The sequence below is a fragment of the Trifolium pratense genome, linkage group LG6 (assembly GCF_020283565.1).
Source record: "Trifolium pratense cultivar HEN17-A07 linkage group LG6, ARS_RC_1.1, whole genome shotgun sequence".
In the NCBI taxonomy this organism is placed as follows: Eukaryota; Viridiplantae; Streptophyta; class Magnoliopsida; order Fabales; family Fabaceae; genus Trifolium; species Trifolium pratense.
In genome coordinates, this window is record NC_060064.1 from 10,223,545 (window position 1) to 10,246,686 (window position 23,142).

Consider the following 23,142-nt stretch of genomic DNA (forward strand, 5'->3'; position numbering starts at 1 on the left):
TGTTTGCCTCCAAAATAAAATTATAGTATAGTTTGGCCGTTTAATTTGAAAATAAAATAGAGTTTTTTATTTAATCAAATAGACTTAATGCACGAATAATCTCAATTCTATGTCCGAGAGTAAGAGTATGACAAACTATGCATGTTTTGTCTTCTAACAAACTTTACTTCAAAGTTTACACAGGATAAATTAATTTGGGTAATGTCAACAACAATTAAACTAAATTTCGAGTTATCACTATGCCTAGTGCGAATAGCTTCAATCAACACATGTGAGTCACTTTCAAATTCAACCATATTCAAACCAGCCACAAAATTAAACTTTTCTTAAGCATAGAACGGTGTACGACCGCAATTGTCTGTGCCATGTCGCCTTAACCCAGATGGTACCAAGGTACCACTTGTTCTTGATCCAGAGGAAGAAACACGTGTAGATGATGAAATCAATCCTGCTGATCTTTTGGCTCCTAGAGAGTTTCTTTTGGTGGATAGATTTGGTAGACCTGTCATCATGCCCACTGGCGATTTCACCACCAGGCACGTGCCTAGGCTGCCAATTATTAATTATTTTTTAAAAAAAAAACACAAAACAGAAGAAAGGAAATATCATTTACGCAATTACGCTTTTTCTTTCTCTTTCTCTCTCAGCCCTCAGGTCACGTTGTCACTCGTCGTCGCCGCTCAATCTCCCAGCTGCTTTCAAATCCGCCGCACCATCGCTCTCACTCACTCTCTCCCTCTCGCAGCCTCGCGCAGATTTGAGGTAAGCAACCTAAAACTAAAACCTCGTCGTCTTGTCGCTCTGTTTGTTTGTTTTTGTTAAGAACCTAAAACCTTCTCAATCTAGAATCTTTGTTTGATGACTTGATTTCCTAGACAAACTCTATTTCATGTTTCTGTTAACCACTTAAGCTGTATTGAATTTTAAATTTGTTAAGCTGTTTTGGCTGTTAAGTGATTATATAAATAAGTTGTTTTGATTGTTAAGCTGTTTTTATGTCCAACTTAAAAAAATTTAAGCTGTTTTTGATTGTTATGTGATTATATAAATAAGTTGTTTTGATAGTTAAGATGTTTTTATGTCCAATTTAAAATTTGTTAAGCTTTTTTGATTGTTAAGTGATTATATAAATAAGTTGTTTTGACTGTTAAGCTGTTTTCATGTTTCTTTAGCCAGACCTTGGTGTCTTGTGTTTTTCCTTGTTGTAAGCTTATATCTTAATTTTGCATCATTTAATTTCAGAGATGAGGAAGTTTTTGATTCCTAGAGCGAGTTTGAGAATGTGAGTGTTATGCAATCAGAAGCCGAAGTAGAAGAAGCACCACCCAATGTGGCCAATGAGTTTAATTCAAATGAGATTGTGCGTGATTCGGGTCTTAGGAAACAAATTTATGAGTATGCTCCGAATATTCAAGACCAAGTGAGGAGGACATATATATTGAAGGGTCCAACACAACCAATTTTGGAAAAAATTTCCTCGTACTCAATTTGCAAGAGAACCAAGAACAAGAGCATTTTGTAAATCATGGTATAAAAGTTATACATGGATAGAATACAGTGAGTTCAAGGATGCAACTTATTGCTTCCACTGCTTTCTCTTTAAGCAACCTGGGAGGGTCGAGCACTTTGGTTTTGAAGTCTTCACCAAAGGTGGATATAAAAACTGGAAGAGTGCATCCAATGGATTGAAAGATCATGTTGGTGGTCATGGTAGTATGCACAACTCATGTATGAAGCACTATGATGATTATAATAATCAAAGACAAAGTATAGCAAGTAAGTGTCTTAGAGCAACGAGAATCTGAAGAATTGTACAAGATCTGTTTGACTTGTTCCTTAGATTGTTCAAGATATCTCATAGCACAAGGCATGGCTTTCCGTGGCCATAAGGAATCCCTTACTTCTCTAAACAAGGGCAATTTTAGAGAGACGGTAGATTGGGTAAAATCTAATGATGAACAAGTGAGAGATGCTTTTGACTGTGGTGCAAAAGATTGCATAATGATTTGCAGTGACATTCAAAAGGACTTTGCAATGTCTTGTGCACATGAAGTTACCAAGGTGATTATGGAAGAGCTTGGTGATAGACAATTCTCTGTGCTTATTGATGAGTCACATGATATATACGTCAAAGAGCAAATGGCGGTGATGTTTAGGTTAGTAGTTGTATCTTCCAATTTCTATTTCCAATGTCACTAATCTTCATCATTACCGGGCTGATATTTTTTATGTTGCTATTGACAAAATATGTGTGGAGATGGATCACCGCTTTAATGAAGGAAGTAACATTGTGCTTAATTGTTTCTCATGTCTTGACCCCAAGAATTCTTTCTCCAAGTTTGATGTTGATAAGGTTGCTCGTCTTGCTGATATTTATCATGCAGACTTTTCTGATGTAGACCGTGGAACAATAAGGGAGCAACTTGAGACTTATGTAGTTCACGTGAAAAGACATGTTTCATTTTCTACTTGTGGAGATGTTCAAAGTTTGGCTATGAAGATGGTTCAAACTAGTAAACATTTTGTATTTCCATTGGTCTACAAACTTATTGAGTTGGCTTTGATATTACCGGTATCGACAGCATTCGTTGAAAGAGCTTTTTCCGCAATGAAGATTATTAAGACTAAATTGCGCAACAAGATCAACGATGAGTGGTTCAATGACTTGATGATATGTTACACCGAGCGGGAGATATTCAAGTCACTTGATGATGTTGATATTATCAGAACCTTCACCGCAAAGAAGTCTCGGAAAGAGAATTTGCCTCCTAGTTTTATGTAGTACACTATTGGTATGTTATATTTCATCCCTCTTATTTGACTCATGTTTTATTGGTTTAAATATTACTGTATCTAGAAATTGGGTTGATAAAATTCCCTCCAAAATTTTGCCTAGACTCTCTAACATTCCTGGAATCGCCAAAGATCATGCCATACTTAGATGAGTAAGAAATATTTTAATTTATATATTAATTATTAATACGATAATTAATATTATTTATAATAATTTAATGTACATTTTGTTAATTGTGTAGTTTCCAACCACAAAAAGCGTCTAATAGTAGAGGAGGGAGCATCCACAAGGGTGGACAAACATCCGGTGCTTCATTTCGTGCTCAACTTTTCCAAGATAATGAACCTGATCCAACAATGTTAAACGTGCACGAGTACTTCCACAAAAAACCTAACGGGATATGGGATACAGTAGAAGCGGCACGAGTACAAGTATATATAAGTTTGTTTACTATACTTTTTTGTTATAGTTTCTTTTTTAAAGCTGTTTTTTTCGGGGGGGGGGGGGGGGGGGGGGGATTTTTACTTCTCTTTAATTATTACTAATAAAATATTCCCCTTTTCTTTTTGTAGAGAGAGATGGAACAGTTTGAAGAAAGTTTTAATGCTCAATAAAATGCTCTTCCACCTAGTGAGCAGGCTATTGAAGAGGTTAGAGACACAATAATTGCTAGACCAATTTGTCGAGGTTGCTGGCGGGATGCAAAAAAAAAAAGTCTAAGGGGGCAAGGCAATGCATCTTCATTGGTGATAAAGACCCCGATGGGATATAGACTTGATCCTAGCTCCACTCTTAGTAACGTATGATCGAGTAGTTATACGGATCGATCTCATGCAGCTGTCAATTTTGAAGAGATGGAACGCTGACTTAAAGCTGACAATGATGCTTGGGTTCAAGCCGAGGTTGCATCTCAGCTCAAATCTCATCTCGACACAATGAGGTCGCAGCTCCGAGTTGAAACAATGGAGGACATGGATTTAATTATCCAAAGGACACTTTTACAACGCGATATTCGGGGGCAACAATATCAACGTCAACCACAACAGCAAAACTCCCAAAATATGTTTGCTCGCCACTCAGCATATGTCAGCTCGAATCCTCATCAGCAACACCAGCGATACATGCTGCAGATGCCATCTCGCCACTCATCAGTTCAGGAGACCTCGCGATTTCAGCCTATGTCATTTCAAAGCAATTCATCACCACTTCAAGAGTCCGGCGACAGTTCTCGATTTGTAGGCCAAACGTCTAATCAGAGCTTGACATGTCAGAAACTCGCCTATCGACCTACTGTTGATTTCAATCAACCGACGAGTCAAGTTCCACCATTTAATGTTGTCAATCTCACAAATAATAGTAATAATATGATCAATGAAGAATTTATTTCAGACTTTCTTCCCCCTTTTGACAATCAAGGTGTAAATCAAGGCGACAATCAAGACCGAAATGTAGGCAGTGGAATCAGACGAGGACAAAATGAAAATCAAGGTGATTACTATAATAATAATAATAATAATAATAATGGTAATGGTAATTAGATATTAGTGGATATCAGGCCTGCAGCCTTTTTTGCTTCTACCGCCCTTGCATTGTTTGTGACTTTGGCGCGAGATCTGCGTTGCATCTTTGTCTATTGAATATTGTCATTTTGCTCAAAATGTATTTTGAAAGGTCATGTTGTTGGGGACTGTAGCATAAGTGGTGCTGTTAAATCTTAGATTAAGGGTTATCATTTTGAATTATTGGGTGGAGTTGGCTTGGTGCTTCAATTTGGGAGTGTCACTAGCAATACTGCAGAGATGATTTTTAGCTTTATTATTGGTTGGAGTTGGCTTGGTGCTTCAATTTGGGAGTGCTTCAATTTGAAAGATCACATACTGTCACTAGCTTGGTCTGATATATGTACACTAGCTTGTATTGTTTTGAGTATTGCATTTTCTAACCTGTAACTTTGGTGCTTGGATCCTGGTAGTTTCTTATAGGTTGGTGTAGTTTTATGTTGAATTGGAGAACTATAGTGTTTGGATATAGTTCCTGACTTCCTGGCTCCTGCTATATAACCTGCTATGTAACATACTTTGGTTTTGAGTAGTGAAACAAATTAGATATTAATTTTATATTTTGTCGGATCTAATTTATATTTGATGTGGTAATATTTCTTAATTATTTTTATGTTGAATTTATTTTTTTGTTTTTAACTAATATATTTATAAAAATTGAGATAAAGAAATATAATTATTATAAAGAAACAAAATGTAATTATTAACCACTCATTTTCTGTATAAAAAAAAACCACTCATTTAGTGGCGGAATATTCAGCCACAACATATATTTTATTTGTTTTTTATTTTTTCAACCGTGACAGTGTATTGGAGGATTATTCCGCCACAAAATATTAAAAAGCAACTGGCAGACTTTGTGGCAGAAATTTCCGCCACTAAATCTGCTTTACTGACACCCACTTATTGGCGGATTATTCGGCCACTAAATTTAAGGAAACTGTCATTTTACTGACACAACCTTTGTAACGCATTTAGTGGCGGATTTGTTCGCCACAAAATTTAGTGACATGCGTTTTAGTGGCAGACTTGTTCCGCCACTAAATTATCAGTTAGTGAGAGAATAATGCACATAGTGAGGGAATAATTCCGCCAAAAAAAAAGGTTTTTCTTATAGTGATTATAAGTCTATGATGTTGGTTTCAAATATTTTAGATGTACAAATATTTTTTTCTCTTAATATGTGTATGTGTGTGCATAAATGCGTGTATGCATGCAAGCATGTGCAAGGGCATATCCACACTTATTTCTTATATATTATTACTATTTTCACTCCCTCAATTTTATACTTTGCACCACCAAAATTCTATCGTCGGGTAGTACAAGATTTTTATGTTTTTTCTCTTTGCTCACTGTGTAATATGTATTTGTTTTTAATGAAAGTTAAAAAAAAGTTGTTCATAAGTCTAAGCTCAATTGAAAATGTCGATATTTTTAGATTGACACTTTTATTTAGGTTCGAATATGGACCTCAAAATCGTGCATGCATATGCATCCTTGTATGTTAGAATTGTTAAGCATAGTGTGATAAGTCATACATTGTTTAGTCTCAAAGTTTGTTAGTTAGTTAGTGTTAACTAACTATAGTTTGTTAGAAGATAAGAAAGTTAGTTAAGGGTAGTTACTAGAGTTAGTTACTTGTGTGGCCCAAAAGTGGATGAATAATAAACTTTCTTTCTTTTTATGGATACATCTCCAATACCTTGCACTGCAAGACTACTATTGTCTGCAAATTTCACATTGTTGTTCTGTGTAGCTTTAAGGCTTATGAACCAATCTTTTCTTCCTGTCATATGTGTTGAACACCGAGTATCAAGATACCATTTCACTTGACAGTCACTATCATCTCTTGTAGTTACAAGAAGCATCACTAAACCTTCATCATCATCATTTCTGGTCATTTTTGCTTCAACATCACTTGATTCATCTTTGGACCTACATTCATCTGCAAAATGCCCATATTTTTGACAGTTATAGAATTGAATGTTTTTCTTGTCAAATTTCTTTGTACCACCTCTTTGATTACCATAGTAATTGCCTCTTCCACCATTAGCTTGTTGCTTTTGATTTCCATTATTGCTAGTATCTTGATTATCTTTAACATTTGTATTCCTGGTAGCCACATCTTCCCTTGTTACCTTGCCATTTACCATTTCCTTTCTTATCTTTATTGCTCTGATGTGCTTGTAAAGCAATTTCACCTTTGGATTTGTCAGAGTTTCTCTGATACATCCTTTGTTCATGTGCTTCCAAAGATCCTTGTAGCTCTTCAACTGTCATGCTATCAAGATCTTTAGGTTCCTCTATAGCTGCTACTACATAGTCAAACCTAGGGAATAATGATCTTAAGATCTTTTCTACTCTCATTGAACTAGACACAGCTTCACCACATGCTTTCATTTCATTAAGTATTTTTGCAACTCAACTAAAGAAATCACTTACTGTTTCTTTATCCTCCATTTGTAGCTGTGCAAATTGCCTTATTAGGGTTTGTAATTTCACCTTCTCTACCTTCTAATCACTAGCATATGCAGCAGCTAAGATATCACATGCCTCTTTTGCAATTTCATAATCACCAACCTTCTCAAATATGTCAGAGCTTACACTTTGATGAATAATGAACAATGCTTTGAAATTTTTCTTCTTCAACATCTTTGTGTTGACTTCTTTGATTTTCGGTTGCATCCTCTATGAGTTGATCTACACCATTAGTCACTTGATCCATCACATCTTGATAATTGAATAGAACATTCATTTGCTTACTCCAACTATCATAATTCTTGCCTTCCAAGATTGGAAGATTTGCAGGGAATTGACCATGATTGAATGTTGTCATGTTGTAGCACGAACCATACTCTTGATGCCAGATGTTGGCGCAGCAAGAAGCACTTCAAACACTCACAAACTGCAAGATCACACACACTCTCTGCAGAGGCTTAGGGAACGCCTATGAGCACAAAGCAGTTTCACTGATTTTGCAGTTTTGGCAAGAAAAGATAGAATGAAGGAATGGAGAAAGAGTTTTCAATGAGAGAAAAAATTATTGGGAAGAAGAAAGAAAGTTTATTATTCATACCTGGTATATACAATACACCAGAGATCACAGAAATATTGAAGAGATTTGAGATGGAAAAATGCATATTGCATTGTCACTTGCAGAACCAAGATTGCAATTAACAAAGAGTATAGAAGAAGAGGATGTAGACCCTACATTTTATAGAAAATTGATTGGTTCTCTAAGATATTTGTGCAACACAATGCCTGATTTGGCTTATAGTGTTGGCATAGTTAATTAGCAGGTTCATGGAAAAGCCTAAGAGTTCACATTTAATTGCAGTCAAGAGAATACTAAGGTATGTGAAAGGTACCATAAACTATGGTATAATATTTCCTGCAAGTGATAGAAATAAAGAGTGCAAACTGACTGGTTGCACAAATTCAAATTGGTGTGGTGACCATGAAGACAGAAAATCAACTGCTGGTTATATGTTTTTCAATGGTGGAGCACCAATCTCATGGTGTTTAAAGAAGGAACCTATAGTAGCCCTATCCTCCTATGAAGATGAGTATATTTCAGTATCGCTCAGTACTTGTCAAGTTATTTGGCTGGAGAATTTGATTGAAGAGATAAGCCAGGACAAGTGTGAAGTAGTTACTTTGAAGATTGATAATGTGTTTGCTATCAACCTTGCAAAGAACCCTATTGCTCATGGTAGGAGCAAACATAAAGAGTTAAGGTTCCATTACTTGAGAGAGCAAGTAAATAATAGTAATCCAGCTCCGATACATTGCAGGAGTGAAGAACAAGTTGCAGACTTGTTAACAAAAGCAGTGACAGTCCAAGTGTTTGAAAAATTAAGAAGTGAAATGAGAATTGAGACAGCGGACAACATGAATTAAGGAGGAAATAGTTTGTTAGTTAGTTAGTGTTAACTAACTATAGTTTGTTAGAAGATTGAAAGTTAGTTAAGGGTAGTTACTAGAGTTAGTTACTTGTATCATAAAAAAGGAGTATAAATGTACCCTCCTTGTGTAATTGTTTTGTGTGGCCCAAAAGTGGATGAATCATAAACTTTCTTTCTTCTTCCCAATAATTCTTTCTCTCATTGAAAACTCTTTCTCCATTCCTTCATTCTATCTTTTTCTGCCAAAACTGCAAAACCAGTGAAACTGCTTTGTGCTCATTGGCGTGCCCTAAGCCTCTGCAGAATGTGTGTGTGATCTTGCAGTTTGTGAGTGTTTGAAGTGCTTCTTGTTGCGTCAACAAGAATAAAGTATAGAATTAATGTAAATAAATTTTAAAATAGGGTTAAACTTTTATGATCTTGATTGTGAAATCTATTTGGTCGTAAACTTTTCAATATTAATAGTATTATATATTTAAAATTATATAACTTACAAGAAAAAATGGGATACCAAATTTATAACTCGCATAGGGAACCAAAAATCTGAGGGACGACCCAAACCTTGATGATTAAGAACGTTATGATTGATAAATGAAAGCTCCTGAGCTATTGTAAAATTGCAACAAAATGGAGCGTTCTCTGTGATGGGAAGTTATTCTGCCACCTTTTTGGAGTGTGAACAATAGAGTTTCATCTTCTCTCATTTGTGCCCTAAAATGGAAAGTTTGATTGCCTCATCTTTTATTCCCATAGAGAAATGGTATGTTTGTATCAGCTTTAAAAAAATAGATTTTTTCTTTGTATTTTTGAAATTAAATTTTTTAAAATCGTTTTTCAAAATATTACAAGTTTTTTTATATTCATTTTTTCTAAATTCAAAGACTAATTTTGACATCATATAACATAAAACATACATTATTGAAGAACAAAACAAAGTCAAAATTGCAATTTCTTAAAAAACTTGTATTTAAAAAATTAATTTTATGAAAATCTATTTGAAATAGCTTCAAAATTAATAGATTTTTGGAAATTTTGATATCCAAATTTTTTTTCGATAAAATAATGAAATACCTAAAATAACATTTTAAGAATAACTGTCTATGAAGCACGGACACCTCCATGATTAGGCGTGTCGCGGTGTCTGACACTCATATAACACTCGTACGACACGTGTCGGATAACTCATATCGGTGTCGGAAAAAATTCAATTTTTCCTTTACTTTGACACTCCTTTGATCGGTGCCCGACATCTGTAAGACACTCGTACGACACGTGTCGGACAAGTGTCCCAAAAAAATTATTTTTTCTTTGCTTATACTTTCCTTAGGCACATACCAGACATATCTACAAGAGTTAAAGATGTGTCCAAACAACAATATTTTTAGTGTTTTCGATAGTAGGTAGATAAATAAAGGTAAAATAAAGATAAGTTTTAAAACTTTTTTTAAGAAATAACTTGCTCAAATTAGATTTACATGTATATATTTTGATTCTCTATGTTTTATAAATATGTAGCAGTGTCGGTGTCCTATATTTTTTACATTAGCGGTGTCGCAGTGTCCGTGTCGTGTCGCGGTGTCCGTGTCGGAGTTCGTGCTTCACAGATAACTGTTCAAACCAAATTTTCATTTGAAGCTTTTATAAAAAATTTCTTTATAAATTTGTTTTACACAAAATTATATTAAACTATAAGAATCTATTTTAAAGAAATCGGTTGTTCATGGACTAGCGACTAGCGGTACCCACCATTTCTTATTTGGGATCAATATCAGCAATGCAGTTCATCCAACGATAAACATAATCCAAATTATAGAGCTACGACACAATCAAACCCAAATCAACAAATAACAAACAGGGCTAAAGTGTCATTGAGTCATTGACCGATCTCAGTCAGTCTCATTCCGTCACAATTTTTGTAGACTAGAATGTTACATGCTTTTAGATATCATTCCTAGAGGGAAGTTTGGCTGATATTTATTCTTATCATTCTCGTATAAAGATTTCGTTCGTCCTCTGTATATTCTATGGTTTAAGTAACATTATATGGTTTAACTATTCTTATATACATATTCTATGGTTTAAGTAATAATAAAAAGTGTTAATATTTTCTATCAAAACTGTATAAACATATTGTCTACATTGGAGATGTAATAAAATTCCTACGATTTGATCTCTGGTAGGCACACTAAGATATTCCTACGACTTAGGTCATATGAGTTCACTATGAGATTAATTATCAAATTGGAATTGGAATATCTTATTTTATTGGAATCAAAGATCCTAACATTAGTGTGTTACTAAAAAAAAATCAACTAATCATTAGTTAGTTTAGTGGTGATTGACGCTGGATTTGGTAGGAATGTCCACGACTCGATCCCCGCAACTGTGATCGAGAGGGGAATGAAACCTCTTGATGCCATAATTGACCTCCAAACTAGATTAACGGTCCAGTGAGCCGGATATTGGGAGTAGCAAAAAAAATTAAAAAAAAAATTCCTACACTAAGCAAAGAATGAATTAAAAAAAAAATCGTTATTATTATTTGTAAAAGAATATATCAGATTTAAGACTCATTATAAAAAATAGTCGGTCAGCTATTAAATATGAACCATGTCTAAGGGCTTGTTTGACCCAACTTTTTTTAGAGCTTATACAAACAGCTTATGCAATATAAATTAGATTTTATGCTATTTTATAAGTTCACACTAGTAAAAATTGTAATTTTATAAGCTATTTTATAATAAATTACCTTGACAAACTTATAATAATATATAACATTTGAATAAGCTGTTTGCATAAGTTCTAAAAAAAGCTGGGACAAACTAACCCTAAGAGAAGTTTGTAAGCAAGAATTGTGTTATGAATATCAAGCTGAAAACAAGTATTTTTCAATCAACCTAAATTGGTCCCAGTTAGTAAAGAATTAACTCATACACAAAAGTGAGTTCAACTCGAGCCGAATCGGGCCACCAATTGGGATGGGAATGGCTCGGCCCATATGCATCATTTGATGAAAGCACTCCAGTCGCTTCCTCGAAGTGGCTTGTCAACCACGCTTTACCTCCCTCAAAACAATGCTCCTCACCAACCATAACACGCTCTTTGAGCATTGAGGTCTACTCAAACGGATAACACTTGTCCTCAAACAAAAACTGACCAATATAAAATACCACTAATAGCCAGTGCCAAAATCAGAATTTCTAATAGTAGCAAATCCAGCAAATAAATGAGGCAGGAGAGGTTGAAGAAAAAAAATTATCAATTTTGAGAGTACGATAATCAACCTAAGACACTAATTATTACAAATTACAATTACAAAAATCGAATCCTAACACTGTATGCTTCTCTATCATACAACAAAATCTGCTAATGTATGTGAAGCTTCATATAAGTTAATGAAGCAACAAGCAGGACAAACCAATTTTGTCCTCCCAAGAATTTTGAAGAAAGTAATGTTATTTATATATAAGAATGAATTCAGACAATTGTCACAATAATCAATTGTTGACTTTATTCTTGTCATCAATGTCTTCACAGCAAAAGCATTCCCAACAATTGCCAACTATCAGCGATGTCAATAATAGTAGTTATCGAATAAAGCAGTAAATGTTTTCACTCCAAATCCAAACTTTTTTTCATAGACTCGTAAACCATATAAGTGATACTTGCTGATGGGACAACTTTGAGCAAGTTGGGAAATATTCCTTTGTAGAATCCCCTAAATCCTTCATGTTGCAAGGTTTTTTTAAATACATCACCCATTCCTTTATAAGTGCCTCGGGCCTGCATTCTGAAATCAGAAGCTGTTTTACATTTTATTTTCGATAGATAGCCAAAATGGTTGAAGATACAAGATAGGTGTTTAACAAACAACATTTTAGAGCCAAAACTTACCTTGTTCTAACGACCTGTAATGGGTAAACACATGTTGCTCCAAGAGCTCCTGATACTGTCCCACATCCTAATTGTACCAGAGGGCCAGGTTCTATAGAAAATCGCAAAATTTAAACACAATTGAAGGCAATACCTGATACCGAAGATAAGAAACAAATAAGTTTATTGTTTTTACCTCCTTCCTGAATAATATACTTTTTTGACATCTCCTTTAAGGTTTCATAAGCAGCTAGATCAATCCCAGCATATGGGATAATCCCAAGAATAGAAGGAATCAATCCCCTATAAAAAGCCCGGGGTCCATCCTGAACCAATATATCTTTTGCAAGGGTACCAAGACTAGGAACTTTTCCAGTTGCACAAGAATATGTTTGTAGTCGGGTCTTAACGAGATCCATAGGGTATATTGCAGTTTGAGCTACAGCTCCAGCTATACCACCAGCCAGCAGCCGCCCCATCCCTCCAATATCAGCCTTCTCCTCTCCTCCTTTAGCATCGACAATGAAGGTCTTCATCATCTCATAGGTATAAAATCTAATGGCACTCTCAGGAGCCACCTTAAGAACATTTAAGCCATTGCCTCGGAAAAATCCTACTAAACCTCCTGCTTTCCAAAGATCTTTCACTGCAGGCATTATATGAGCTTTTGTTGTTTGGACTTGCAATACAACCTTTAGACGGTCAAGAGGTGCAGTTGCTGTCCGTGATGCAGCACCTGCCACTCCTCCTGCGATCAGATACCTACTTGCATGAATGTGCTTACCAACACCTGCGGGAATAACAGTTTGTTCCCCGATATCAACCATGCATATCCGCTCCAAATAATGGTAAATGTTCTCAATAGTTGCCTCGTGAGGGTAAAGCAACAGAAAATCCCTCCATTCCTCAAATGTTATAACACCATTATGATCCGTATCAACACTCTCAACAAATTGAGCGAGTTCCTGGTCATCAATTTTTATCCCTGAAATAGAGAGACTAGTGCGGTTTATAGAATGAACCAACTACCAATGCATATCACAAAACCTAAAAAATCTAAATCATATAACAAGAATCACTAAATAATTAGATAACTTGGATCCAACTTCAACATTTGCAATCAAATGGACTTTTTTGTTTAAGTTGTCAATCGTTAATTCAGAACACGTAAAAGTAAAATGGCAAACTAGAGTGATATGTCAATCAAACAATAAGGACATGGAGTTCAATCAAAATAAAGTTACATAGCAATTGATAACTGTCATGGCAGTGCTAAGTTATGAATATAACTACCGATTAAAAGAAGCTTTAAAAACTGGTAAATCACTTAGTTGATAAGGTGACATGCAAGGGAAGGTTGCTTTAACAGATGGTTTTCTTTTTCCCTTTCCTTTCAACTTTCAACAATGCAACTAGAGTCTATGCAGCTAAGCAAATTTTATACATAAATTGCCTCCAACAGAAAAGAATATGCCAAAATGTGCAATACTCTCACCACTCGATCAGAAAATGTAATCACGGCTTCTCTCATGCTAACACAAATTTCTAAGAGGATAAATGACAAGTATGGCATGGTTAAAAGAACATTAGTAAGCAACTTTACATTGTTGCACTATTTTAAACAGTCCAAGTGTCTTACAACTTAAACCATCCCAGGCACAACTTATCCAAATAATGGATTGTTACTGCCATGATAGGGTGTAATCCATAACCAAATTCTCTGCAGTGATAGGATCACACATTCACTACACTCATCAAATCAAAACTGCCAGATGAAGTGTACAACTGACAACTCATTCCAAGTTCCTGACGACTAATCCAATCTTCACTCAGCAGTTCCTATAATTTATCGAGCCAAACAGTCTTTATTCTACTTCTAACATACTAACTGAATTCATAAATTTGTTACTGCATGTAATCCAAGTCCATGGTGGAATCAGAATCCATTGCAAAATAAGTGTCATTACATTTAATCGCATCTAAAACTACCATACCAAGACAAAATAAGTATCATTTTAATTGCATCTAAAACTACCATATCAGGAAATATAAATAGAAATCAAAATCAAGAGAAAGTGAAACAATCAAATAACTAAGATATCAACAAAATTGAACACTGAATTCTAAAATAAAGAAAGCAACAAAAGAAAAGACGAGACATGCCTGCTCTTACAAGTGCCTCCCATAGCTCCTCAGGCACAATGCAACCATTATGTTCAACATCAATAGCTTGAAATATACGATAAAGCTCAAGCTCTTTATCATCCATATACTTCTTAAACTCAACAAAATCAACACGGCCATCTTTGTTTGCATCACAAGCATTCAACAAATCAGTAGCATATTTATACTCAGAAGGAATCTCAAGAGCAGTTAAACCGGCTTCAATGTGAGCAAAATCCAAATAACCGCGACTCTCCTTATCGAAGAAATCAAAAAGGCTTCGAATTCTCTTATCCCTTTGTTCCTTTGTCTCTTGTGATGCCAATAAAACATGATCCATTGTTACTGGACCCGGTTTTTTCACCGGGTTTGAACGCTCTTCCTTCGATTTTAACCCCATTGATGATCCAAAAAAACCGATATTCAATTCAATTCAATCCAATTTAATCCAATTCAATTCAATTAAATTCAAATTCCACACTGAAAAGAAAAAGAACAAAAAGTTAGTTAGTTATTAATAGGAAATGAAGAATGAAAAAAAGTGTGATTTTGAAACGCGATTAGATTCGACAACGCTAATGTAAGTGATAAAGTGACAATAATGATGATCGAATAAGAGAAGCATATTCGATTTGATTTGCGTGAAATTGGGAATTGAGCGAAACGACATGGAAAGAGTGAAGAGAAGAGAATTTTGTTACCGTTTTGGGAAAAGGAGTTGATGCGGTTACATGGAGATTGAGGAGTGAGGTTAATGCCGGCGCCGATGAGGGGGATCGCCGGAGATGATGGTCGTCATCACGGAGAAGAATAGAATATTTGTGTATCGGCGAATAGATGATGAACACACAAAATAAGAGAAATAATAAAATAATAATAATATTAATATTAATAATAAAGAAATTAATTAATTAATGAAATAAAGAATGTGATTGTGATGATTCGGATTTGGACACAGTGTAAGATGTAGAAAACTTTGGTTGGAGTCTAGAAGTTTTCTTCTTTTTATTGAAACTATATCATTGATCCGTGTGATATACGGTTCTGATTAGCAGTAAGATATATAATGATTAAATAAGATATAATAATTTCAATAATGTAATGTAAGGTATATGAAAAAAGTTGAGTAACATTAAACGATAGTTCAACAATAATTTTGGATAAATATTCATACAAAGAAAATTATGTTATATTACGGAAGACTTCCTTATATATCATATTCGAAGTCTTAGTCGTATCTTCACCATCGTCATCGATGGTCAATATTTTTAATCCTTTTATAGAAGTAACTCTTGAAATTGTAACATACAACTAACCATGTGAAAACACTGGCGATGGAGATATATCCCAACATGCTTTAAAGATTGTCCCTGACTCTTAATAATAGTCATCGCAAAAGAAATCATTATAGGAAATTGTCTCCGTTGAAATTTAAAAGGAGTACTCACGTCAGATGGTGTCAGAGAAAATCTAGGTATGAAAACCTGATTACCAATATTACTTCATGAAATAATTTTTCCTTCAAGAGCACGTTTTCCCAATCTCGTAATAATAAGTCTTGTTCCATTGCATAATCCTAATTTTTTATTCAAATTCCTTAATAGCATAACTGGAACTCCAACTTTAACTTGTGATTTTGAAGTCCCGACGTAGAAATCGTGTTCAAAAATTCGGGAGTATGAACTGTTGGTGTAAGCCCTAGAGGCCAATTACTTATAATTGAATAATAGATGTATTGAATAATTTACTTATCAAATAAAAGGCTTTTCTTTATTTATTTTATATATGATAAAATGATAAAGTCCCTAGAATAGTCAGTTCACTTATGGAACGTTAAGTATGACTTAATCGTGAGATTCCATTAAATATAAGAACACTATTCTTAAACATATCCATAGTCAAGTTTTATTGTGAAATGGGATAACGATAAAGCATAAAGACTATTATGTTGGTAGACTGATGATCATATCTCACTGATCATGGATAATGAGTTATCAAGTCTTCACATAGATATAAATGTTAAGGGTAACTTTATATCGGATTGACCCACCATGAGAATACTACATAGAGTGTTATGAAATGTCATAAGTTTTCTCATAGTGATAAAAGGTGTATTCCACCCTTCGACCTGAAACCACTATGTACCCTAGATGCAGGAGTGTAATACCTTGTTGTCATTCAAACGTTATCCGTAACTGGATAATTATAAAGATGGTTGATGGGTATCCCACGAATCATGCTGAGGGACATGAGTGACCTAGATGGAATTTGTCCCTCCTACATAACGGGAGATATGTCTATGGGCCCAATATTGAACTAGACAAGGATGACATACTATGCCTTGTGTTCAATATAGACATGAGGACAAAAGGGTAATTGTGCACAAGATATTTATCACGGAAAGGTTAGTCAGATCACGTGACATTCCTATGACTTGGGTAACAGTGATGTGTTGCTAGATACCGCTCACTGTTTATAATATTACGATTAATATTATTGCCAACGTCATAAGAACCTACAGGGTCACACACATAAGGACAGTTAAGAAGGGAAAAAATAAGTAAGACTTATTGTGGGGGTGCAGTTAGTGAAAAATGGTTATTGGGCTTGAGAAGCCCAATTTCGTGTAAACTAAAGACCTCATAAGAAACTCTATAAATAGAGCCTTATGAAGTTCAGAAGTTACACTTTTTGAAACCCTAACTGAGTTTAGAAAATTCTGAATTTCTCTAAACCCTAAACCGCACAAAATTCCCTCAGCCTTCATCCAAGAACAGCTAGCACTGTGAGATTGAAGGTTTCTGTTCGTGTGGACTAAGTGGAGGTGCTGCAAGTGCGGTGCTTGTGATCGATAAAGGCGGCCACAGTTTTGTTCTTCAAAGGTAATATTCTAGACCTGATCATGCTCATTCACAAGAATCCATTGATAGGAAATCTTAATTTTAAAATTCCGCTGCGTTTATAAAAGTGTTTTATGAAACGATTTCCTAACATGAACATCATCCACTATTTAACCGTCTACATTTTGTGTAATTCGAGTATTAAAACTCAAATATGTTTTTTCTTCACCATGAATTACATCCAACATATAATCATTTATTGTGTCTACTATTGAATTTTTAGGAGCTAGTATAGCTCTATTTTGGAAATACGTTATATCGTTCATGTTTTGTAAAAGTTGAGGATAAGTGTTTTCAACGATTGAAGCAAGAGGATCACCTGAATTTGGAATCAATAAATCTGATGAAATGTCAAGTTCTAAATCATCGTTGTTGTCATCTCCAATTTCTCCATCGCCAATACTCAAAACTCATTCAGAAAATAATCTTCTTTGTTCAACGTCTGCACTCGAAGTACCACCGAGAAGCCTCGTGTTTTTACTCAATGTTAAAACTTCATAAAAATTCCAAAGAACCGAAGAATTAATAGTAGCATGAACAACTTCTGGCCTTGTACCATTGGGTATTACTGGTAGAATTTGTCTAAAATCTCCACCAAAAACAACAACTTTTCCATCGAAGGGAATGTGTTTATTTTTTTCATCAACAGACTTGAGAATATCTTTTAAAGTTCGATCAACAGCTTTGAAACAGTGTTTCTGCATCATTGGTGCTTCATCCCATATAATGAGTTTTGTTTTTTGTATTAATAGCGCCAAAGGGCTTTTAGGAACTATGGTACATGTTGAAAACTCGTCAACATTTAGAGGAATACAAAACCTTGAATGTGTTGTTCTACCTCCAGGTATAAGCAATGCAGCGATCCCACTTGAGGCAACTGTTAAAACTATCTCACCTTTTGAGCGTAATGCGCCTGACATGTCTTCCCTAAAGGCACATGCTAAGGAGCTTAAATAGAAGTTTTGTATTGGAAAAAACAAGATTTTGATTTTGTAAAAGTTGAATGCACAACTTTTAAGACAAAATTGCTATATAGAGTATCTTATAATGTTCCCTTAGGGCACATCTTAGCTTTTTCTAATTACTAATTAGGATGATCTTATTTTATACTACATTTGTCTCTAATTATAAGATCTTGTTTGATCATTCCAAGTATGCCAATGTGCAATTTTGATAACTAACTAGCATGACACCCGTGCGTCCGCACGGGAGTCGCGGCGTTGCCGCTCCTCATTTGGTAAGATGAAATTTATTGGAAAGTAGATTAAAATATTAAAAAAAAATAAAAAATAGAAGGCATATAATATTTGGTAAAAAAAAATAGAAAAAGAACAATGGTAAAATCATCACCAAAATCTCAGATCTCCATATTAATATAAGAATATAAATATAGATAATGTCAAAATTATAAAAGAAAAAAGCTACCTTATTAAAAAATAATGTTAAAAATATAGGTCTTGTAAAAATCACCAAAAAACTTATGTTAAAAAATATAGATAATGTTAAAAAATATAGGTCTTGTAAAAATCACCAAAAAACTTATGTCAGTGTATTAATATATGAGTATAAATATAGTCATGTAAAAATTATTAAAAAAATAAGTAATCGTATGTGAAAATATAGGTCTCGCAACAATCATCAAAATAATTAGGTCACCGTATTAAATATGAGTATAACCTGTAAAATTGTAAAAATAAAATAAAATAGACAACTTAATTTTTATTTTATTTTTGTTACAAACAACTTAATTAATATATAATTAAAAGTATAAGTCTCGTAGAAACTACACAAACAAAAAAGTTTCCATATTAATATATGAGTATAAATATAGGTCCCGCAAATGTTATAAAATATGGGCAAGCTTATTAATGAGTAAAACACATATGTCCCCATATACCCAAAGAAAAAACACATAGGTCCCAGAAATCACACAAAAGATTAGGTTCTCGTATTAATATATGATTATAAATATAGCTCAAAAAAGAATAGTAAAAAATTGAAAACTAAAATTTATTTGAAAAAGTGCAAAAAAATAGTAATTTATTGGTGAATTAAGATGAGGGTATAATAGGAAGATAGTGTGCAAAAATCCACTTTCTTAATTTAGTGTTATCATTCTAACTGGACACTTATAAAAAAACGGAAGGAGTAAAATATTAAAATTGAATTAACCACCTCAAGAAATTTTTTAAAATATTGAAATTATTTACTAACTTTCAAATATGACACAAAATACCCATTAAAATGATGATGTGTCAAATTATTAAGTAGGGGTAACATGAGATTTTCACATGTATCTTATTTTTTTAGGTCTTGTAATAAATATATATGTGAGTATGAATATAGTCCCGTAAAAATTATTAAAAAAAGGCAACCTTATTAATATGTTAGTGAAAATATAGGTCTCACAACAATCATCAAAATAATTAGGTCACCGTATTAAATATGAGTATAAATTTAGGTTCTACATAAATTATTAAATATCAGTAAACCTTGTTAATAAGAGCATAAATATAGGTCTCACATAATTCACATAAAAGATTATGTCCCCGTATAAATATATGAGTATAACTCGTAAAATTATAAAAAAAACAAACAACTTTATTAATATAGGAGTAAAAATATAAGGTCCGTGGATATAACAAAAAAAAGAGGTTCCCATATTAATATGAATATAGCCCGTAAAATTATTAAAAAAAATAGACAACATAATATATTAGTAAAAACACAAGTTCTTTGAGAATCACAAAAAACAGGAGATTTTCGTATTAATATATGAGTATAAATACAGATCTCACAAAAAATAGTAAAAAACTGAAAACTTCATTAATAAGAGTAAAAACATAGGTCTCGCAGAAATCCCACAAAAAATTAGATCATTATATTAATATATGAGTATAAATATATGCCATGTAGAAATTATGAAGAATTGACAACTTTATTAATATATGATTAAAAATACAAATCTCGTAGAAATCGGAAAAACAATAGGTTCTCCCATTAATATCTGAGTATAAATTTAGGTCCTACATAAATTATTAAAGATCAGGAAACCACCTCAACAAAATATTAAAATATTGAAATTACTTATTAAAATATCTGACCAATGTATTGATGACATAAAATATTAAAATGGAAGTAAACACCTAAAAAAAAAAATTGGGTTACATACAAAAAATTGGATTTTTAGATTAAAAAAAAATCGTCGGAGAAGTAACAAATAAAGTGGAGTTTTGTGGTTACAATTTGGCATTTAACTCATATTGGTTCCAAAAATATAACAAATTAATTCGTATGGCTTAGTGGTAAATATAATAAGAAGTGTAACTAAAAGGTTAAGGCCTCGAATCCTGCTGAGAAATGTTAGAAATTTTTTAGCATTTTTCTACTGACTTTTTTTAATAAAGACACAAATACCCTTAAAAATGATTATGTGTCAAAAAACAAAATAAACAAGATCTTATATGCTAATATTTACATTTGTACATTATTAAAAAAATACAGTCAAAACAAGGTAAATGAATAGTACGTTTTTGTCAAACATGGTCTTATTATTAGGGGACGGGGGTAGTGGTATTCTCTTAGGCTTTAAATATAAGTAAATTTGCACTTTTTAGATTTATTGAATAATTAATGTATCTGCTCTATTATTAAGGTCATACGTTAGCTATCTAATAAATCTAAAAAATGAAAACTTGTTTATAATTAATGTCGGAGAAAAAAGTATATAATTAAGATTGTTTCCATATACATCAGCCCATTTGAGAATCCTTTAGGAAAACAAAATAACCTTCAGGCTTTTCCCTTGATATACTCAAACTCTTTATCTACACATTACTATTAATCTCAATCAATTTCGAAAGCGCATTTTTTCTTGAAATTTCGTTTTTAGTCCAACTTTCATAGCAGTAAGTGTCCCTTTCCAAATTTCTTGCATTGTATATGTTTATTTGCATTTCATCACCATATGCCTCTTGTCGTAATTTCTAAACTTGTTCAACGTTTAATTTTTTTTATGTTCTTTTAGACATATACCCAAATCACGGAGACATAACCAGCAAAAGTTAAACTTACATAATTTGCATTTCATTAGACGACATCCTTCGTTTTTCTGAATAGGTATATATCTTGCAATAGGACATGGTTTTGTGTTAGCAATAATCAAACTATTAGTTGAAATCACAATATTAGAACAAATCTTTCCCATCCATTTAGCAACAGTTTCAAAATCCGTCAGTGCATGAGCTTTTTCCCCACAATTCCAAAAAAAGCTATGATAACAAAGACATCTAACATCATAATTTAACCTAGAACTAGAATTAGTTAAATCATAATCTATAGCATAACCACAATCCGGAGTAGGACACCACTTCAATTTCGATTATTGTTAGTTTCCACATAAGAAGGAATCAAAAATCGATCATATTTAATCTTTCTTGACTCACTTGCTAATTGATAAATCATGTCTTCATCAATAGCTGCATTGCAAGAAGGTTGAGGACATCTCAGTTCAAAGCAATTACGATCATTGATGTTTGTATCGATATATTGATTCCAATAATTAATACAAAATGGATGCCCACATCATGATGACTTGATGTCATCTTTAGAAAACGTTTCAAAACAGATATCACAAGTGTGAATTTGTTGATTTGATGATAAGTCGTCCGCAAACTGTCGTGTGCAAGTATACACAATCAATTTTGTAGCAAGTAATAAGAAAAGTATCGATCCCATGAGAATTGCTTAGTGGAACGTTATCTCATCAATTTCACAATTGTACTTATGCTTATTAGGGAAAGACAATTAAACATCATTTTGGTAACAAACATATAAAGTAGTTGGTCTTATGATCCACTTAACGTTAATCAATGTTGTGTGAGTGATATGTGGTGTCAAGACTACTATGAGCAAGCTTACCTAGTGGTGCATGTCTACAACGTTAGATGATAAAACAACAGTCAAGACGATTCTTATGTCTAGGTTCAATACGTAGTACTGTTTCCATTACATTAAGTCCGCTTCATTCTCACTATGGCCTTAAGGCTTATGTCTAAGTCCTTTAAGAAAGAGTGATGTGTCCATACCCTACCATATTATTTCTCTAGATCCATTCAATGTTAGATGTCTCATAACAATGAACTTGTGTTTAAATCTAAGGTGATCAAGCTAAGATAAAAACATATAGAATTAACTCAAGAGAAAATAAAGTAGCATAAACAATCACACAATCACATCACATAAACAACATCGAAATCAATTAAGCTTCACATAATTCCAACTATAGAGAGTTTAGCTCATATTGAGCTGAGTAACCGATACAACCATAGATAGAGATTTACAAATCATAAAGAAAAATAAACCTCCGATCAACGGCGGCGAAGCACCGATTATTGGATCTCAGAGTTGCGTCGCCTCTTCACCGGGATGGCTGCGCTTGATAGTACAGATGATAGATCTAAGATGAGCTTTCGAAGATTGATAAAATTAGGTTTAGAGGTCCCTTTATATAAGCATCAATATTGGGAATTGGGCCTCTAATGAGTGGAGAAAGATCACCCCACTAACCAAAGAATATTCCCCAAACTAGCCAATACAAAGGAAAGTATCGTACTACACTTAGAAAATAGTCAGGCTGTCTTTCCTCCACTATGCAGCTTCATTCAACGTTTCAACTCTGACGTGGCCAAGTTTGACTCACGTTTTGACTCCAATCATCAAATTTGTATGGACTCATGAGGTCTTGACTCTGATTATCATTCATTATCTCTGAGGCGTTCTTCAACTTCACTCAGTGGTCTGTCTTGACTCCTAAGTACATCACTAGACTCAAAAACATAATAAAATGAATCTAAAGCAACTATAAATCACCGTCTGGTCAGGTAATAATCAAGTAATAGAGATAACAAACATCACAAATAGTGAGTTATCAATAAGCCAGTGATTTT

At 33.6% G+C, this 23,142-nt stretch overlaps 2 protein-coding genes, 1 long non-coding RNA gene and 1 pseudogene across 5 annotated transcripts; 1 reads left to right on the forward strand and 3 right to left on the reverse strand.

Moving 5' to 3' along the window:
• The first annotated feature begins 1,588 nt into the window (after window positions 1-1,588).
• Window positions 1,589-4,830, forward strand: LOC123890146. Of its 2 annotated transcripts, none has more exons than XR_006802724.1 (3): window positions 1,589-2,945; window positions 3,036-3,225; window positions 3,367-4,830. It is a non-coding gene; the product is annotated as an uncharacterized LOC123890146 (long non-coding RNA). The 2 variants fall into 2 exon arrangements; XR_006802725.1 differs by having other exon boundaries at window positions 1,589-2,792.
• Window positions 4,831-5,987: 1,157 nt separating this feature from the next.
• Window positions 5,988-6,753, reverse strand: LOC123891709. The gene is made up of 2 exons (XM_045941612.1): window positions 6,492-6,753; window positions 5,988-6,298 (listed from the first exon to the last, which is right to left on the reverse strand). The coding sequence occupies exons 1-2, from the start codon at window positions 6,751-6,753 to the stop codon at window positions 5,988-5,990; spliced, it is 573 nt and encodes a 190-aa protein (XP_045797568.1).
• A 4,746-nt stretch (window positions 6,754-11,499) lies between these two features.
• Window positions 11,500-15,156, reverse strand: LOC123891562 (calcium-dependent mitochondrial ATP-magnesium/phosphate carrier protein 2-like). 2 transcript variants are annotated; one of them, XM_045941438.1, is made up of 5 exons: window positions 14,996-15,156; window positions 14,295-14,774; window positions 12,328-13,116; window positions 12,153-12,243; window positions 11,500-12,048 (listed from the first exon to the last, which is right to left on the reverse strand). In XM_045941438.1, exons 2-5 carry the CDS (start codon window positions 14,692-14,694, stop codon window positions 11,871-11,873), a joined length of 1,458 nt encoding a protein of 485 aa, XP_045797394.1. In that variant the 5' UTR covers window positions 14,695-14,774; window positions 14,996-15,156; the 3' UTR covers window positions 11,500-11,870. The 2 variants fall into 2 exon arrangements, with proteins under 2 accessions (XP_045797394.1, XP_045797395.1); XM_045941439.1 differs by having other exon boundaries at window positions 11,500-12,061.
• A 6,041-nt stretch (window positions 15,157-21,197) lies between these two features.
• On the reverse strand, window positions 21,198-21,931 carry LOC123891710 (annotated as a pseudogene).
• Between the last annotated feature and the right edge of the window lie 1,211 nt (window positions 21,932-23,142).